The 20,340-nt window shown below is 49.5% G+C and overlaps 1 protein-coding gene across 1 annotated transcript in view; it reads left to right on the top strand.

Annotated features, from left to right (window-relative positions):
* Nucleotides 1–20,340, top strand: part of MYO7A (myosin VIIA) — a 90,967-nt gene that overhangs the window by 36,716 nt on the left and 33,911 nt on the right. The window contains exons 14-23 of the mRNA XM_009906953.2: nucleotides 3,122–3,259; nucleotides 8,319–8,477; nucleotides 9,190–9,282; nucleotides 11,726–11,820; nucleotides 12,912–12,996; nucleotides 14,483–14,701; nucleotides 15,522–15,629; nucleotides 16,176–16,385; nucleotides 16,889–17,092; nucleotides 18,576–18,752. Of these exons, the coding sequence (XP_009905255.2) occupies nucleotides 3,122–3,259; nucleotides 8,319–8,477; nucleotides 9,190–9,282; nucleotides 11,726–11,820; nucleotides 12,912–12,996; nucleotides 14,483–14,701; nucleotides 15,522–15,629; nucleotides 16,176–16,385; nucleotides 16,889–17,092; nucleotides 18,576–18,752 (1,488 nt within the window). The remainder of the gene's footprint in view (nucleotides 1–3,121; nucleotides 3,260–8,318; nucleotides 8,478–9,189; nucleotides 9,283–11,725; nucleotides 11,821–12,911; nucleotides 12,997–14,482; nucleotides 14,702–15,521; nucleotides 15,630–16,175; nucleotides 16,386–16,888; nucleotides 17,093–18,575; nucleotides 18,753–20,340) is intronic.

Here is a 20,340-nt window from a genome sequence, read left to right as displayed (position 1 = left end):
TCTGCCTTGACTTTTGTCTTTATGTTGCTTCAGTCACACACATCCCTGGGCATCTCAAGCCACGTTGGCTTGAGGTGGCAGAGAGAGGTGGCATTGAAGCGTGTCTGAGTGTCATGCTGATTTGGAGATCTTTAGGAACTCCTTTTGAGGTGGTGCTTCTCTGGAAATGGTGCACTTCTCTTTCTGTTTTTCTCTTCTACTTTTTTCTTTCTTTCTTTGGTGCTGAGTGCAGACTGAGTGACCACTTGGGCCCCAATCTGGGCTACAGCACCTGTGAATCCTGCTTGTTCTGCCCAGGACATGCAGGTCATGTTCTCCTCTGTACTAGGTTCTCTGTAGACACCAGTGAAGAGAGAGTCTGTCTCTCAAAGGTGTAACAGTCTGGCAGTTAAGTCATGCCTGGCCAGCAGAAGACATTATGTTCATCTTGCTCTGGGACTGTGTCTGCTTTGAGCTAAAAAAGGCTCCTGCAGTGAGACCTCTGTTGGCAGGCTGCTCTACTCATAATTTTTGTGCTATTTTGTTGGATTAAGGGAAGAATCTCCCCTCACTGATGTTGAGGTGAGGTATGAGGAACCACAATGACTGCAGTGGTGTCACCCTGTCCCTGCAGGAGGAGGCTGATGCAAAGCACTTTCCTGAGTTTTTGTTGTGTAGCTGAGAGCCTGGTGTGTGTCCATGTGGCTGTTCCTCACCACTGAGAGGTGACCCATGCATGTCAGGAAGCATGTGAGTGGATGGGATCGTCCTGACAGGGGAAGCCCAGACCACTCTGACAATTTGGATAGGAAACCAAGCTGCTTTCTGGCTGCAGTCCCTTCCAGCCCCTCCCAGCAGAAAGCTCTCAGGTGTAAAGGTAGATGTGGCACCACTGCTTTTTACCATCAGCAACCTGGAGAAGCAGGTTGTGTTGTCTGGGAGAACACCACTCATACATTCCTTTGTGGAACCTTGTACAAAGGCTTGCACCCTTCCTGCCACCAACTGAAAAATGACCTCTTCTAGCCAAACCCAAACTGACAACTCTGGCTAAACACACAGCTCTTAGGAAGAAGTTCTTCACAGAAAGAGTGATTGGCCATTGGAATGGGCTGCCCAGGGAGGTGGTGGAGTCACCATCACTGGAGGTGTTTAAGAAGAGACTGGATGAGGCACTTGGTGCCATGGTTTAGTTGATTTGATGGTGTTGGGTGATAGGTTGGACTCAATGATCTCAAAGGTCTTTTCCAACCTGGTTAATTCTATTCTATTCCACCTTTTAGCCTTGTTCCTGCATCTGTTGAGGCTTCTAAACCTTGTGACTACCCCTTCACATTTCACAGAGATGACCCCTTGCACACAATTGGCAAAGTGATAAGAAACCATTGATCAAAGCTATCCAAGCCAGGATTCTTGCTGAAGCAGCCCATTCCTCATCAAATCTGTGACAGAATGTGAGCACCAAACTCTACAGTGCTCTGCAGGCAGCAGCTGCATCCAGTAATTGCTGTGGATTTGTTAACAGTTTGTCCTTCAGGGGAGGATTTTGCTAGGAGAAATGACTGATAGCCATGCTCTTCTGGACAAGCAGGCCAGATTCTTCTGGAGTGTGCATGAGCTGGGTTTTCTCTTGTTGGAATTCCATGATGACTCTGTGCTTGTGTTGATTTGGTTTGTCTCAATATCGCATCCAACCTGAGCTGTGCAAATCCCCTGGCTATGGCAGAAGGTTTGGACTTGATGTTGCTTCTAGTCCCTTCCCACCCAAACTAGTCTGTGATTCTATGAAATTCCTCCATTTGGGTGGATGGGGACATCATCTGGCAGGTTACTAGAGCTGGACAATGAAGTGCACACAAAGATTTTAGCAAAAGTGGGAGTCAAACTCAGCACCTTGCAAAACGTAGCGGCAAGGGCAGTGCCAGTGTGGATTTCGTGACTCCACGCAAACCTCGACCACCTGTAAAGAAGGTGGTCTTTGGAGGAAAAATGTATTAAAATCCTCCTGGAATCTTCCCCTTGGGAAACCCTTGGCCAACCCTCATCATGTCACAGTTTGCCCTATTATTTGTTCAGAGGGAGCTGCATCCTGGTGCCCAATTCTTTCTCCAAACCACCAGCGGTACCTGCTGCCCGACAAAGGCTCCCTGAACACCAGACCCTGTGAGACACCCAGCAGCGCTGTGACTGGTGTGGAAGCAGCTTGGGTAATAGTGAGTGACACTAAGAAGGAGCTGGGGGCCTCGTTTAGTTTGGAGGGTCTCCCAGGACAGAGAGAAGGGACAACATCTCCAGGGAACATGTCAGGGAAACATCTCTATTCTGCTTAGAAACACTTGGCCAAACCGGAGATAGGATAAATGATTTAACCCACGGAGATAAACCAAGCAAAATACTCAAAATCACCCTGATTCCCCCTTAATACACTTCTCATTTAGCCTAGTCAATATGCTTTTCCAAACAAACCTCAGATCTTCTCTATGGCACAGGCTGAGGAATATAGACTTTGCTAGAAGTTTTTGGAGCTGTTGCAGAGTCACCCTGCAGCAGAAGTCTCCCTGGCTTGGGTTTCACCCTATATGGGTCTCACCCTACATGGGTCTCTGATCCTATGCCTCAGGGAGCAGAAAGGGGCTCAGCCTGACATGAGGAACCACAAAAAGAAAAAAGGGTAAAAAAAGAAAGGGTTTGGAAATGACCATGCTGCAACACATGGGGTCAGGAAAGCCAGCCCAAGCCATTCCAAGGAGCTGCCCTGAGCAGATGCATTGCCCCAGGCAGCAGGACAGAGATGTTTTGGGGGTTTTTTTTGGTGGCCCAGAAAGGGCAGTTTGCTATTATGGGCAGATCTTCCTTGTGTCTCTGCATAGGGCACATGGGATTGGCAGTCACACAGGGAGGGCTGAGTAGGAGAAATTCAACTATGGCGCTTTCCCTCCCTGAGTAGAGGCAGACAGAGCATGTTGGCAGAGTCAGGCCATTGCAAGCTCCCTGGCTCTGCCTTGCCCCTCTGCTGCCACAGTACTCAAACAGCTCTGGCCCTGCTTCCCCCTCCAGCCCTGGCTGGATGTGGGATGTGGCTGGAGGGGAAAGGCACTGTTATCCTTTCATTTCCTGAGCCTGCTCTGCTGGGGTTTTGCAGGGAGCGGAGACGAGGAAGCGCTCGCCGACACTCAGCAGCCAGTTCAAGCGGTCCCTGGAGCTGTTGATGAGGACTCTCAGCGTGTGCCAGCCCTTCTTTGTCCGCTGCATCAAGCCCAATGAGTACAAGAAGCCCATGGTAAGTCCTGCTTTTGAATCCTGCTTGCTTTTTGTACTGTCTGCAGGGTCACTCTGCTCTGGAGCTCAAAGTGAAACTTCTCTGGGTGTCCGAGGAGCTGGGGCTGAGCCTGGCTGCTTAGGACACCCACCCACAGCCTGCTCTGCAAGCCAGGGAGTCACCAAAGGGGTGGCAAAATCAAGCACCCCAAAACCTTTTGGAGAAGGGAGCTCCTGGCCCTGTTTTTCTCCTACTGGATGACCTTGAGGAATTCACCCCACAGCCTTTTCTCCTATAGGAAATGCCTCTGAATTTCCATAAGGACTAGACACCTCCCTACCAGAGACTTAGGGTGATCTGTAGGGTTCTGGGTTTAATCCTATGACAGGGTTCAACATTTCCTTACAGTGATTCACCTTCCCATGGGTGTTCTTCACAAAACAAAATAGCAAAATAGCAGAGAGCAGAATTATTTTGCTCTGTTTCCCAGAGAGTTGCCTCAAAAAAGCAACAAACACTCTGGGGCACAAAGTTTCTGGAGCAAATACAAGGCTGTTGATATTCTCATGGAGGGTCCTTCAAGTTTTGGAGTGAAAGGTGGATGTTAAGGTGGTGCTGAACACCCCAATCCCAGTGTCAGCATCTCACAGGCCTGGACCCTGGTGCTGTTAGAAATGACTGCTAGCTGCTGACCACTCAACAGTGATACTGCTGGGGGAGCAAGAGCATTATTTGAAGATAATTTCAGCCCTTTATTTCTGTGGATCCTTTTGCCCAGGCCTTTGCACCTCAGTGGTGGTTAATCTAGCCAGAGCTGCAAGAAACAATAGACAAAATACTGGATTTTAGAGCTGCTATATGCAAGCAATGTTTGTTTGAAACTTATGTTTGCTCTTCAGTGAGCCTAATGATGAAGGGTGAAAGGTTTGGTGGCTCTCTCAGTTTGCTGTGGCTTTGTCCTGGTTTTTGGTGAGCACAAAATGTACCTAACAGCACATTAATGGAGGGCCTTGGGACATAAAACCAGTTCTAAATTTGAAGGAACCATAGAATCATTTCAGTTGGAAAAGACCTTCCAGGTCATTGAGTCCAGCCATTATTGCTGATGACACAAAACTGGGGGCAGTGGCTGACACCCTTGAAGCCTGTGCTGCCATTCAGTAGGACCTAGGCAGGCTGGAGAGCTTGGGTGGGGATAAATTTAATGAAATACAACAGGGCAAGTGTAGAGTCCTGCATCCAGGAAAGAACAACCCCATGGGCCAGTACAGGGGACTGACCTGTTGGAGAGCAGCACAGAGGAGAGGGACCTGGGGGTCCTAGTGCAGCCATGAGCCAGCAATGTGCTTTTGTGGCCAAGAAGGCCAATGACATCCTGAGGTGTATTACAAAATGACGAAGGGAGTGGAACACCTTCCTGATGAGGAAAGGCTGAGGGAGCTGGGGCCCTGTAGCTTGGAGAAGAGGAGCCTGAGGGGTGACTTCATTCATGTTGATAAAGATGTGAAGGGCAGTGTGGGGAGGACAGAGCCAGGCTCTGCTCAGTGATGTCTAATGACAGGACAAGGGGCAATGGCTTAGACTCAATGGTGCTGCTAATTAGCAATGGTGCTACTAATGTTTGGACTCTTGTGCTGCTAACTAGCACCAGACCTAGCACTGAATCAGAGACTGTAGCATCATAAAATCATAGAATGGTTTGGGCTGGAAAGGACCTCTAATAGTCATCCAGTCCAACCCCCATGTAGTGCTGTTTGATATGATTTCTTGCTAAATTTGTTTTTGGCCTTGATTTAATAATATAGGGGGGGTGGGGAGGTGGAAATAGATCCTAAATAATGTTCATAGAGCTTTGCAGGGTGACTGTAAGGAGACCATTTTCTGGGAGTTTATTTTCTGTCCCTGGCTCTAAAGGAAAGTGTACTGATACTAGTAGGAAATGGGATGGTGGGAAGTGAAAGGTCAATGGAAAGTCCTGACTGTTTGTTACTTTATGTTGTTTTGAAGCTTTTACTTCCTTCTGAAATGTGCTTGGGGGGGCGGGGGGAGGTTGCATTGGGATGCTGGCTGGAGTTCTGTGGGGCTGTACATCATCCTATGCTGATGTTTCTGGGCACTGCTCTGTTAGTCCAAGAGAAATGTGTGGGATGAACTAGGTGGCAAACCATGCAAAGGAAGAAAAAAGTGGTTTTCAGCTGTCTGTGCTTCACCAGACCCTGATGCCCATATGTGCAATGGGCAGAGATGCCCATATGTGCAATGGGAAGAGTTGCCCATATGTGCAATGAGTTAGCCCTACAAGCTCTGGAGAACTAATTGCAAGCCCCCAGCTGCTCACAAACCCTTCTGCTTCATGGCAGCAGAAGACAGGGGAACACACATCTCTTTCCTCTGCACCTTTCTTCTCCCCCCTACCAATTTTAGATGCAGACCTCTCAAGATCAAATCTGGATTACGCTATTTTCTTCCTTTTCCTTGCTCATCTGTTGTCTTCTTCTGGGACCAGGAGCTGCCTCATTTCACTCCAGCCCTTTCATTATTAAGTGGCTGCTTAAAGCCAGTAAAAAAAGCTTCCTCCAGGGATGGGGAGATGATTAGAGCAGATCCCACGGTCCCAGCAGATGGATGTGAGATACAGGAACATCTGTGATACAAGCACATACCTATCTCTCCTCACTCCCTTCATGGAGAGCCTAGATGACTCACATTTTAGATTCTCACGTCTGTACCCACACTCCTTGACCCAGGCTGGGATTTACTGTCCTGACCTTCCGTGGCGTGCCAGCACCACACTGCTTCTGCCTTTCTTTTACACATGGGTTGAACACGTTTCGGATGCTCACAGCAGACACCATCAGGTTGTAAGGGCCCCCATGATCCTCCTCAAGGTACTAAAGTGTGGCAGAAATTTCCCTGCACTTCTCTTTGCATCAGCAATTCTGCCCTTCTAGCAGCACTCACCCCAAGGCACCTAAGATCAATGAGAGCAGCCAGGTTTATTAGCAAACATCTGCAAACATCTGGGTTGCCTGTGTCTGCTGTCTGGCCTGGAAACTGTCCGTTGTATGTTAGGAGAAGCAGCAGATGGTGGTTTGAGATTTGTCCTTTCTCTAAAACTCTCAGCTGGTCTCAGTTCTGACCTGTTCATTCAGAGTTCCTCAGTTGTACTGCTGGATGCAGGGTAGTTTGATGACAACAGGCTTGTCTAAGGGCTTTGGCATCTCCAAGGCTGCATATATTCCTTTATATTACTTCTGGGTGTCACCTACCTGTGGTAGATACCCTAAGACTTGAGTGTCTGAGCCTTTGCTCATATCACAGAATCTCAGAACTGTTAGGCTTGGAAGGGATCTCAAGGATTAACTAATTCCAATCCCCCTACCATAGGCAGGAACATCTCACACCAGAGCAGGTTGCTCAGAGCCACATCCAGCCTGGCCTTCAAAACCTCCAGGGACGAGGCTTCCATCACCTCTCTGGGCAACCTGTGCCAGTGTCTCACCACCCTCATGGGCAAGAACTTCTTCCTAACATCCAATCTCAATCTACCCACTTCTAGTTTTGTTCCATTCCCCCAAGTCCCATCACTCCCTGACACCCTAAAAAGTCCCTCCCCAGGTTTCTTGTAGCCCCCTTCAGATACTGGAGACCACAATAAGATCTCCTCAGAGCCTTCTCTTCTTCAGACTGAGCAGCCCCAAACTCTCTCAGTCTGTCCTCATAGGAGAGGTGCTCCAGCCCTCTAATTATCCTCATGGTCCTTCTCTGGACATGTTCCAGCACCTCCAGATCCTTCCTGTAATAGTGGCTCCAGAACTGGATGCAGTACTCCAGGTGGAGTCCCACCAGAGCAGAGTAGAGGGGGATAATTGCCTCCCTCGACCTGCTTCTCTTGATGCAGCCCAGTCTCTGGTTGGCTTTCTGGGCTGTAAGTGCACACTGGTGGCTCATGATGATCTTGTCACCCACCAGCACTCCCAAACCTTTTTCTTCAGGGCTGCTCTCAAGCCAGTTGCTGCCCAGCCTATATTGGTGCCTACATGGACCTCTGCCTGCAAAATTATATTGCCCTGCTCATGCTGGTGAAGCTCAATGTAGCAGTCAGAAGTTCACAACCATGAGTGTTCATCACAAGTCTGACAGTATGGTTTGACCCCTGTAGGTGCACCATCACTGCCCACTTTCCCAATGTGATATTCATTCAGCTCTGGAACAGGCTGCCCAGATAGGTTGTGGAATCTCCTTCTCTGGAGAGTTTCAAAGCCTGCCTGTAAACAGCCTTGTGCAACCTGATCTAGGCAAACCTGCTGTAGCTCCCTTCCAGTCCCTACCATTCTGTGATTCTGTGATCATTGTATTGTTCTCTCCAGTTCTCATGTACCATGTGCAGGACACATCCAGTCTTGCAAAGGGAATTAAAGAAATGGAGTGAGTTAAGCACTCTCAGCAGCTCATAGGGTAAGATCCATGAAAGCCATCAGTCCTACAGCCTTGAGCTCACTGAGTGGAGGATTTGGGTGGATGCCTGACTTGCTTGCCCCACACATCTTCAGAATTCCCACAGGAGTCTCAAGCACAAGCCCTACGAGGAGAGGCTGAGGGAGCTGGGGTTGTTTAGCCTGGAGAAGAGGAGGCTCAGAGGAGACCTTATTGCTCTCTACAGCTATCTGAAAGGAAGTTGTAGCCAGGTGGGGGTTGGTCTCTTCTCCCAGGCAACCTGTGACAGAACAAGAGAACACAGTCTCAAGCTGCACCAGGGAAGGTTTAGGCTGGAGGTTAGGAAGAAATTCTTTACAGAAAGAGAGACTGGCCGTTGGAATGGGCTGCCCAGGGAGGTGATGGAGTCATCATCCCTGAAAGTATTTATAAAAGGACTGGAAGTGTCAGTGTGTTGGTTTAGTTGATTACAAGGTGCTGGGTGATAGGTTGGACTTGATGACCTCAAAGGTCTTTTCCAACCTGGTTAATTCTGTGAATCTAATGGCCAGTTCAGGCCTGATCATAGAATGGCAGCAGTTGGAAGGGCTCTTTGGAGGTCATTTAGTCCAGATCCAACCGCTGTGTCCTGTCCCCTCCCCAGCTGTTTGACCGGGAGCTGTGTGTCCGCCAGCTGAGGTACTCGGGGATGATGGAGACCATCCGGATCCGCCGCGCTGGCTACCCCATCCGCTACACCTTCGTGGAGTTTGTGGACAGGTACCGGGTGCTCATGCCTGGGGTGAAGCCAGCGTACAAACAGGTGAGCTGCTTCTTCCATGGCTAAATGGTGGCTCTCTGCTGGGCTCTCCAGAGTGTGCATCCTCTGCCCCATTTGACCCCCAGGTGTTATAGTGGGGCTCTGCCCTTTTCATGTGAAGGAAGAGGGGTTACAGGGCTGGCAGAGACAAGTACCATGTTCAGCCTGTACCTCTCTCTCACCTTAAATGTGATAAAAGTAAACCTTTGGGAGCTCATTAGCAGAAAACTGCTGGAATTGGGACCAGAGAAGGTCCCCAGGTGCTTGAGAGGAGCTATGGGTGAGGTTGGTCTCGGTGAATCCCACTCCATCTCCTAAAAAGCCTGGATGAGGCACTTAGTGTCACGGTCTAGTTGATTAGTCAGGGTTGGGTGATTGGCTGGACTTGATGATACATATACATAGAATACATAGAATAAACCAGGTTGGAAGAGACCTTCAAGATCATCGCGTCCAACCCATCAACCAATCCAACACCACCCAAACAACTAACCCATGGCACCAAGCACCCCATCAAGTCTTCTCCTGAAAACCTCCAGTGATGGTGACTCCACCACCTCCCCAGGCAGCCCATTCCAATGGGCAATCACTCTCTCTGTAGAGAACTTTTTCCTAACATCCAGCCTGAACCTCCCCTGGCGCAGCCTGAGACTGTGTCCTCTAGTTCTGATCTTGGAGGTCTCTTCCAACCTGCTTGATTCTGTGATTCTATCAGGGCGACCTACGAGGGACATGCCAGCGCATTGCTGAAGCAGTGCTTGGGAAGGATGATGACTGGCAGATTGGCAAGACAAAGATATTCCTGAAGGTAAGTGGTTCTCCACATCCCTCCTGACACCTGGGATCCTTGCCTGTGAAGAAGTCTCCCGCTATTCCCTTTCCATCCCAGGACGAGACCCTTTCGCATGCTCTCGGGGTTGGCATGGCAGTGAGTAGAACCGGGGTCAAGGCAGGATATTTGGAGCCAGTTTAGGAAGCTGTGGCAGGAGGAAGTCCTGACAGTCTGCCAGCACTGATACATGCAAATAGGATCATAGGATATTAAGGGTTGGAAGGGACCTTAGAAGATCATCGAGTCCAACCCCCCCTGCCAGAGCAGGATCATAGAATCTAGCACAGGTCACACAGAAATGCATCCAGATGAGTCTTGAAAGTCTCCAGGGAAGGAGTCTCCACAACCTCCCTGGGCAGCCTGTTCCAGTGCTCTGTGACCCTCACAGTGAAGAAGTATCTCCTCATGTTGAGGTGGAACCTCCTGTGCTGCAGCTTACATCCATTGCTCCTTGTCCTATCACAGGGAGCAAGTGAGCAGAGCCTGTCCCTCCCTCCTGACCCCCAGCCCTCAGATTTTTATAAACATTTATCAAATCCTCTCTAAGTCTTCTCTTTTCCAGATTAAAAAGCCCCAGGTCCCTCAGCCTCTCCTCATCAGGCAGTGCTCCAGTCCCTTCATCATCCTCATAGCCCTCTGCTGGACTGTCTCCAGCAGATCCCTGTCCCTCTTGAACTGAGGAGCCCAAAATTGGGTGCAATATTCCAGGTGAGATCTCACCAGGACAGAGTACGTGGGGAGGAGAACCTCCCTTGATCTGCTGGGCACACTCCTCTTAATGCACCCCAGGATCCCATTGGCCCTCTTGGCCACAAGGGCACATTGCTGACCCATGCAGAACTTGTTGTCCACCAGGACTCCCAGGTCCTTCTCCACAGGGCCGTTCTCCCCATAGGGATGCAGGCATGGTCACAAACAGCACGCAGCCCTTTACCTCCTGGACTGAGCCCCTCAACTTCATCATTTGTAGGCCAAAAAAGCTGGTGGAGGGTCTAGAGAGCAAATCTTAGGCAAAGTGGCTGAGGGAACTTGGATTGTTCAGTCTGGGGGAAAAATAAGCTGAGGGGAGACATTCTTGCTCTCTACAACTACCTGAAAGGAGGTTGGAGTGAGGTGGGGGCCAGTCTCTTCTCCTGAGTAAGAAGAGTTAGGACAAGAGGAAACAGACTCAAGTTGCATTGGGGGAGGTTTAGATTGAGCATTAGGAAAAATTTTCTCACCAAAAGGGTTGTCAAGCCGTAGAACAGGCTGCCCAGGGACATGGTGGAGGTATTCAAAAGACAGGTTGTATTGCTGAGGGATATGGTTTGGTGGTGACTTTGTGGTGTTGGGTTGGTGGTTGGGCTTGGTGATCTTAAAGCTCTCTTCCACACAAAACTATGATCTCCTGCCTTCATCCAAAGAGCACAACAGGAGGGATGTCCATGCAGAGCCCTGCAGAAAGGGGAACACGAGGCTCACTTTCTTTTCAGCACAGCCTTGTACAACTCAAGACATGACTACAACCTCCCTTTCTGCATCAGTCCAGCTGGCACAGAGCAGCCCCATTCTCACTCATCTCTCCTTAAAACCCATTCCTGTGTTGCTCTGGGAAGATGTGTTAGAGCTGGCCAGGAACCAGATTGGAAGCAAAGGCTTCTCTTGAGCAAAAATCTCAGTGATAAATCCTGAGAGCTTAGGTCTAGATTCATCCCCAAACTCAGCTTGAAACACTCCTTTCTCTTCCACAGAAGCTATTCCCACTAGCTGCTCTTTCCAAAGGCTGTTATCAAGATCTCACAGCTGTTAGGGCAGGAAACAGAGAAATGGGGAGGCCCCCAGGGGCCGAGTGAGGTCAAGCAAAGCAGGAAACATGTGGAGCTGCCTCTGCTTCACCCAGCACAGGGCTCAGCATGCTGCAACTAGGAAAGAAAGAGAGTTACAAATTATGTGGGGGAAATCAAGAGAAAGCCAGGAGTGGTGCATCTGAAAGCCTCAGAGCAAGGAGATGCAGTGCTTTGGGGTGCTATTTTGTTCTTAGTGTATGAAGGTGTTGCAGCCTTGGCTATAAGGAGCAGCAGGACCCAGGCAGCCTGGGGTTTGTTCCCAAACTTCTCCAGTGCTCCCAGGATCTGCTCCCATGGCTGACAGCACTAGCAGGGAGCTCTGCATGGAATGGCAACATAATTTGGTTGTCTTCAGACTATGAACTATGGCAGCTTCTGGATGCTCTGGTTCACTTGGGAATGAAGACAGTAGATCATTAGGGTTTGTTTCAAAAATTTCCCAGTGAGTTGGCAGGGTGAAACCTGGGAGATAAAATATCCCTGGAGTTTATTTTGACATCTCCTCTGGGAAAGGTCCTCACACCACCCATCCTGCCACATGTCAGGCAGATGAATGGCTTGAACCATGGGTGCTGTGTTTCTTCCTCCCACAGGACCACCATGACATGCTGCTGGAGATTGAGAGAGACAAGGCCATCACAGACAAAGTCATCCTCATCCAGAAGGTGGTCCGTGGGTTTAAAGACAGGTAGGTGTGGGTCTCACTGCCAAATGAGAGGTGGGCTGTGTGGGATGCTTCCTTCACCAAGCTGCTTCTGGGGAACGAGTTATTCTCCTGGTGCCCTGTCCTTCCTGCAGCCAAGAGGAGCCCTCACCTTCAGCAAGTATTGAAGGAAAAGAGTAGAGGAAACAAAGAGGAAAAGTGTGTTACCTGCCTCAAACATGGACAGAACAAGACATACTCCTTCTGTTCAGTGCTGTCTTCAGAGGAGTTGATGGCAATCCAGCCACTGAGTCTGCTGAAGGGTGCACTGAGTCTATGCAAATCCCCACAAGACTCTAATGGCACCACTGGGACATCCACTGGGATTAGCATTGCTGTCCCCAGAGCCTAAGAAGCTCAGGACTCTGTCCCCCAGTTTGACAGAACTGGGAGAACAGGTAGCCCATGGGGATCTCATGGCACAGTTCTGGAAGAAGAGGGGGAGCCACAATCGAGGACAAGTTTCACCCATGGTGGCAGGACAGTTCTTGGGGCTTTGTGCTGTTCGGTTGTCTGAACCATGGATGTGAATCAGGATGCTCCTTAGGCCTTGCAGAATGGACACATTCTAAATAACTTGACCATCCACAGTAATTCTGACAAGACCCTCAAGCTCTTCCAGTACAATCATCTTTGAGGTGCCTACAGGTAGCATCAGGCTAAGCTGAGAGGATGGGAAGAGCAGATGGGGGTAGCAGGGTGGTGCTCCTGAAGTTTTCTCAATAGTTTGGCTGACATTGAATCCATTCTCAGGTGCTGAGATAAAAGTGGGGAGAGCAGGCAGGGAAAAAAAATTCAGAGATGAGAGGAAGGTGTAGGGCAGGGGGCACAAAGGGATCATTCTCAGCATCTCCTGCTCTCCCCATTTCCATAACCTGGCAGAATCTGCCTTTAGAGATCTATCAGAAGAAAGCCCTACAGCTCTTTTTATGGAAACAAGGAGGTCTGGGGGAGGAGGCTTTCTCAGGCCAAGAATGCAGTGTTCACTCCACCTGAATGCTCAGTTTCAAATCTCCAAAGAATGAAGCCCAGGAGGAGATGATACTACAGAGGAAGTGATTGAAATGCCTTTGCAGGTCCAATTTCCTGAAAGTGAGAAATTCAGTCCTGATGATCCAGAGATACTGGCGTGGACACAACTGCAGGAAGAACTATGGTGCTGTAAGTACAGGGGAGCTTCCTCCCAACTCTAACTTCTTAACTCTTTCAGCTGGGACATATGTTAGAGTTTCCTGCCTCAAAATGCCCCACTGAGTGTAAGAAGAGGTAGGGTTGGCTTTTATCAGTTGGAGCAATGAATGGTGGCTTGCTCTTGCTGCTTTGCCACTTCATTGAAGAGAGCACCTGACCACCTTCTAGCTGTCCTTTAACCCATCAGCTAGATGTCCATTGCACAAATGGACACTTGAAGTTCTAAACATCTTCCACTAGTTTCCAGGTGGTTGAAAACTCCAGAGCAGCTTCCTCTGAGCAACAGACTCCATCTTCAGGGGGCACAGTATCTGGGTTTCTCCCCAGCCTAGTCTATGGTCCTGTTCCAGCTGACTTTGACCCTGGTCATTTGGGAAGTGCATTGTGGTAGAAAGTGTCTCAAAATCATCCTCCAAGACCGTAACTTGATAGGAAGAGTCACATCCAAGCTGAAGAGGATGTTATCTCTTGCCTTGACACAGCATCTTGTCTGTCAGTCAGGAGACTGTAACTAGATAGGAAGAGTCACATCCAAGCTGAAGAGGATGTTATTTCTTGCCTTGACACAGCATCTTGCCTGTCAGTCAGGAGGTCTGCAGATGCTGGACCTTCATGAGCGTAACCCTCATGACTTGTAGCTATCTTGAGATGATCAAATAAGCTTCCTGAGGCTTCTTGATGGCAGAAACTCTTTAGTCTTCAGTGGGGAAGAAACTACTTTTATCCCTGATGAGCTTTGAATCAATGCAGCAGCCAGAATGCTTCATTTTTCCACCCTCTTGGAGATGCTGCCTCATAAAGGCTTGTCCTCACTTAAAATATGGGATCATAGAGTGGTCTGGGTTGGAAGGGTCCTTCAAAGGTCATCTAGTTCAACCCCCTCTGCAGTCAGCAGGGACATCCTCAACTAGATCAGGTTCCTTAGAGCCCTGTCAAGCCTCACCTTGAATATCTCCAGGGATGGGGTCTCAATCACCTCCCCGAGCAACCTGTTCCAACCACCCTCGTGGTGCAGAACATGTTCCTAACATCCAAACTAAATCTGCTCTTCTCTAGTTCAAAACCATTGCCCCTTGTCCTATCACTGCACACCTTTGTAAACTGTCTCTCTCCATCTTTCATGTAGACCCCCTTCAGACACTGGAAGGCTGCTATTAGGTCTCCTCAGAGCCTCCACTTCTCCAGGCTGAAAAATCTCAAGCTTCCTCAGCCTGTCCTCTTAGCAGAGGTGCTCCAACCCCCTGATCATTATCATGGCCCTCCTCTGGCCCCTCTCCCTCAGGTCCATGCCCTTCCCATATTGAGGGCTGCAGCCCTGGTGGGGCCTGATTTCAGTGGCTCTTATTTACAGGCATGCAAGCAGGAGATCAGCACTGGGAGATTAGGGCTGGCAATCTACTTAGGCTGGGCGAGCCCCTGGCTGCTGAGCTGCTTCCATCCTTGCTCCCTCTTGCAGATGCGGATTGGCTTCCTGAGGCTGCAGGCCCTCTACCGGTCCCGCAAGCTGCACAAGCAGTACCACATGGCTCGGCGCAGGATCATCGAGTTCCAGGCACGCTGCCGAGGCTACCTGGTCCGCAGGGCTTTCCGACACCGCCTCTGGGCTGTCCTCACTGTCCAGGCCTACGCCCGGGGCATGATCGCCAGAAGGCTCTACAAGCGTCTCCGGGGGGAAGTAAGTACCGGGGAGCAGAGGTTTGCCATGGCAAATGAAGGTGGGAAGAGGGGAAATAAACACAGAGTCTTGTTTTGGTTGGAAACAGACACTGGCACAGGTTGCCCAGGGAGGTGGTGGAAGCCTCATCCCTAGAAGTTTTTAAGGCCAGGCTGGATGTGGCTCTGAGCAACCTGATGTAGTATGGAGAGGTCCCTGCCCATGGCAGGGGGGGTTGGAACTGGATAATCCTTGAAGTCCCTTCCAACCCTAACAATTCTATGATTCTATGAAAAGACCTCTAATATCATCAAGTCCAACCATTGGCCCAATACTACCACAGCCATTAAAACACTTCCTGAAATGCCATGTCCACACATTTCTTCACAGAATCATAGAATCACAGAATTTCAGGGGCTGGAAGGGACCTCAAAAGATCATCCAGTCCAACCCCCCTGCCAGAGCAGGATCACCTAGAGCAGATTACACAGGAACACATCCAGGCAGGTCTTGAATATCTCCAGAGAGGGAGAATCCACAGTCCCTGGGCAGCCTGTTCCAGTGCAAATATAAAATCATCACAGAATCATAGAATGGTCCAGGCTGGAAGAGGCCTCCAAAGGTCATCTAGTCCAACCTCCCCACAGTCAGTAGGGACATCCCCAACTAGACCAGGGATGGTGATATCCCAACACCCCAAACTGCTCTGACCACCATGGTAAGGGATAGGGTGCACCAACCCACATCCCCAGCTCATGGGATTGGCTTTTAAAGAGCAACAATTAATGTAAGGATTAAGTAGATGCTTCCTCAGAAGGGCTCTTATGTTTATTCCCCCCAGTATCATCGACGCCTGGAAGCAGAGAAACTTCGGCTGGCAGAAGAGGAACGATTCCGAAAGGAGATGAGTGCCAAGAAAGCCAAAGAGGAAGCAGAAAAGAAGCACCAAGTAATCAGGGACTGTTCTCTTTCTGGGGCTCTACCTCTGTTTTCCAGGGACTGCTTTTGCTCTTTTGAGGTGGAATGCCAAAAATATCTGAGGGATTTCTGCCTTGCTTGAGCAGTTTGTGTTTAATTCACTAAAGCACTCAGTGTTCTCACAAGTTTGAAGCTGCTCCAGAATTTCTGATCTGCTGCACAGGAATGCTGGAGATTACAGCCATTATTCACTTGCTTTTGCTATTGTATAAAGGCTGAAGGGGGAACTGGGCCACTCTGTGTGTGCGTGTACATGCATGGCTGTCACACAAAAGACAAAGATAAGGTCAGCGAGATCTTTGTGCATGGACCAGACCCGCTCAACAGGCACTAAGGAAGGGGGAAATGAGATTGCTTTGTCCTTCTGCAGATAGCAAACTGAGGCCTGGTGTGGATTTGCTCCAAGCCATGGTGCTGGTGCAGTGTCCCAGGAACAGTCTGCCTGTCTAAAGCCAAGCTCTTCAGGATTTAGCCCTTTGGAAGGAGCAGTTTAGTCACTGTGCTTGTCCTCTTGCAGGTCCGCCTGGCCCAGCTGGCGCGGGAGGATGCCGAGAGAGAAGTGAAGGAGAAGGAGGAAGCACGTCGGAAGAAAGAGCTCTTAGAGAAAATGGAGAGAGCTCGCAATGAGCCAGTGAATGATTCAGAAATGGTGGACAAAATGTTTGGATTCCTGGGGACAACCTCCTCCCTACCTGGCCAGGAGGGACAGGCACCCAACGGCTTTGAGGTACTGGAGGCAAACACATTTTTGGGTTAGCAACACAGCAGTGAATCTGAGGAGAGTAGGACAATCTAAAAGGTGGTTTCTGAAGGCTGCTGTCATTCTGCATGGCCCTTGAGGGTTGGCATCCTGTGGCTGGGGACAGACAGGAGTCTGAAGGTGTTCTCGGGGGCTACCAAATGGACAAGAGTTGTATCACTATAAGGGCACTGAGAACCTGTGGCCTTTGAGATATTTTCCTTTGTGATTTATCACAGCTCTTGGGCACCCCTTTCCCACCCAGGTCAGGAGTGGGGCCATGCTTGTTGCCTCTCATACTGCTTGGAAGACATTCCTGGGTACAGATATGTCCTTTAGGACTTGGGAATTTCATGAGCTCCAGAGCTCTGTTTCATGGATTTCCCTCCAGATGCCAGTTCCTTCTGGGGTGTGAAATGAGATGGACAAAAGGCAAGGGTAGTTCACTATTCAAAGCCATGCTGAGCACCTGGCATGTCCTTCCCCACCAGGATCTTGAGCGAGCCCAAAAGGAGCTGGAGGAAGAGGACCTTGATGCAGCACTGCCTCTCCCTGAGGAGGAGGAAGAAGATCTCTCAGAGTACAAATTTGCCAAGTTTGCTGCAACATATTTCCAGGGCACGACGACACACACCTACATCCGCCGGCCTCTCAAGCAGCCTCTCTTGTACCATGAAGATGAAGGAGACCAGTTGGTGAGGCAGGGGCTGAAAAACCTCGAGCAGGGGAGGGTGGGTTGGAGCAAGCCTGTCAAGCCCTTCAGCCAGAGGGCACCACCAGTTTCCCTTTCGGATACCCTGGTGTGTCCATGGCTTGATGCACAACACAGCCTTCACCTGCTGCTTGTGTTAATAGACTCTGTCCCACCAACATGCTTTGAGCACTGGCAAGGCAAGGAGTGTTAGAGGGATGTGATGGGGAGTCCACTTCTGTACCCAGATGGTGGTGTTAGGACAATTAATGAAGTGCTCCAAGCTCAGTGCATGGACAATAAAATTAGTTGAGTGAGTACCACTTGGAAAGGTGCTACTTGGCAGCTGGAAAAGTTGCTTCTTACCTTGTTACACACAGCAGTGCAGAGTGAGCACAGGAGAAATGCTTGTCCTATAGCCAGCAGGACAAAAACAGAACTATACTGAACCTACATGATTCTAATGGCGGATGACAAGCTGGACATGAACCAGCAATGTGCTCTCACAGCTCAGAAGCCAGCTGTGTCTTGGGCTGCATCCAGACTAACATAGGCAGCAGGTCAAGGGAGGCAATTCTGCCCCTTTGCTCCACCCTGGTAAGAACATCTGAAGTGCTGGGTCCAGCTTTCTGCACCAGAGAGACGTAGACATGTTGGACCAGGTCCAGAAGAGGGCCACAAAAATAGTCAGAGGGCTGGGACCCTTCTGCTGTGAGGACAGGCTGAGAGAGCTGAGGTTGGTCGGTCTGGTGAAGAGAAGGCTCTAGGGAGATCTTATTGTGGCCTCTTGGTACTTAAAGGGGGCTGGAAGAAAGATGGGGACAGACTTTTCAGCAGGGCTTGTGGCAACAGGACAAGAGGAAATGCTTTTAAGCTAAACGAGTGGAGACTCAGACCAGATGAAAGCAATAGATTTTTTACGCTGTGGATAGTGAAACACTGGCTCAGGTTGCCCAGAGAGGTGGCAGATGCCCCATCCCTGGAAACATTCCAGGGCAGGTTGGACAGGGTCGTCAGCAACCAGCTGTAGTTAAAGATGTCCATGCTCACTACAGGGGGTTTGAACTAGATGACCTTTAAAGGTTCTTTTCAACCCAAAACATTCCATCATTCTATGATTCTACAGTTCTGGGGTAACAAGCATTACATTGATCATGCACTTACCTTCACTGTTGTTCTCCTTTTCCTCTGCAGCAGGTTAGGAGCTGCTAGTCACTGGCTGTCCATAAGGTGGGCATCTCCTAGCAAAGAAGTAAACTCCTTGTAGGCACCACAAACTCATGAAGGCCTGAACCTGGGGTCCCAGTCGCCAGCCTGCCTGGCTTGCTCAGATGGGATGTGTGCTGCAGGCAAAGCTGCTGTGTGTGATGTGGGAAAGTGTTTTTTCTCCTGCAGACCTGCACGGTCCTGACGGATTCAGCACGACTTGACCAACCCCTCCACTCCCCTGGTGCAAGCTAACAGAGTGAATCTCTCCTTCCAAACAGGCAGCACTTGCTGTGTGGATCACCGTCCTCCGTTTCATGGGAGACCTCCCTGAGCCAAAATATCACACAGCCATGAGTGATGGTGGTGAAAAGATTCCAGTGATGACAAAAATCTATGAGACTCTTGGCAAAAAGACCTATAAGAAAGAACTGCAGGCTCTGCAGGGAGAAGGAGAGGTAACTGCTGTGGCTGTAGAAGAGTTGCTGTTGTTGGGTGTTGGATATTGAAATGTGTTGGGAGGAATCCAGTCGTGGGGCGGCTGCAGGAGTCTCTCACTTTCTTTGGATTTATGCTGAAATGGGAGAATTACTCACTGATCAGGTGTTGGTCACTTCTTCACAGGATTAACTCAGACTGGACATTAGGAACAAAAAGTTCACAGAAAGGGTGGTCAGGCATGGGAATGGGCTGGGCAGGGATGTGGTTGTGTCACCAACCCTGGATGGTGGTTTAGATGTCGTGCCCCGGGGCTATGGTTTAGGGGTGAGCCTTGTAGAGTAGGGTTATCAGTTGGACTTGGTGATCCTGAGGGTCTTTTCCAACCTGAACATTTCTGTGTAGTTCTGTGAACTGAATCTCCCCCAACAATGCAGTAAGGAAGGCTCCCCCTGATAGCTCTCGTGGGGCTTTGATGTCTGTCCTCCTCCTTGCAGGGCAGAAAGGCAGCGGGGAATGCAGTCCCTGTGCCCTCAGTCTCTCCTTTGGGGATTTTGATCTGCCCTAGGTCAGAGGAGACTAAATTAAAGATGTGTCCTTAATCTTGGAGCAGGAAGTCAAGAGCTACAAGGGGATTAAGCTGTGGCAATCCCAGAAAAATCTCTATTGCATCCTTAGTGCATTCTGGGATGTCACTGGAGGACTTCATCTTAGGATTCCTACATTAGACAGTTTCAAGGGCCAGCTTGATAGGGTGCTGGGCCCTCTCATTTAAACTATATTCTTACCCTGAAAGGTTGGGCTAGATGATCCTTGAGCTCCGTTCCAACCTGATATTCTATGAATCTATGAACTTCTCTTAGACCAGACATGGCTCTGGATAAATCCCTGTCCATAGCACTGATATGCTTTCATCTCTTTGGCAGTTATTCAATAGGACAAAATATTATCTGGTATTGGGATTTTCTAGGTGACAATGTTGTGTTTTCAAGACATTTTCTGTAGCATTTCTGGACAAGGCTCTTTATCATGTGCTGATGTAAATTAACAAATACCCTATTGTTTAGAGACAATGACACCACTCAGCAATTACAGTGAATTACCTGGGGAATAGCCTCATCTGGATTGTAGCTCTGTAAAAACACACACCAAGAACAACCTTGCATTCTTTCTATCCATCATGTCATACTTGTTGTTTACAAAAGGGCATGTTTTGCCCAACTGAGACACCAGGTAGTACAGAAGAGAAGGAAAACTGAAGTTGTCACTTTTGTCTGTGGTTACATCTGCTCTACAGTGTGCACAACAGTGAAGAAAGATGTCTGAGCTGAAACATGATGAGACACAAGCTGGGGGCAGGTGCTGATCTGTTAGAGGGTAGAAGGGCTCTGCAGAGGGAGCTCGACAGGCTGGACAGATGGGCAGAGTCCAAGGGCATGAGACTGAACACATCCAAGTGCCGGGTTCTGCACATTGGCCACAACAACCCCATGCAGGGCTACAGGCTGGGGTCAGAGTGGCTGGAGAGCAGCCAGGCAGAGAGGGACCTGGGGGTGCTGGTCGATGGTAGGCTGAACATGAGCCTGCAGTGTGCCCAGGCAGCCAAGA

This window comes from Dryobates pubescens, chromosome 10 (assembly GCF_014839835.1).
Source record: "Dryobates pubescens isolate bDryPub1 chromosome 10, bDryPub1.pri, whole genome shotgun sequence".
Classification (NCBI taxonomy): domain Eukaryota; kingdom Metazoa; phylum Chordata; class Aves; order Piciformes; family Picidae; genus Dryobates; species Dryobates pubescens.
The sequence above is the reverse complement of the archived record's forward strand: the minus strand, read 5'-3'. Positions and strand labels throughout refer to the sequence as shown.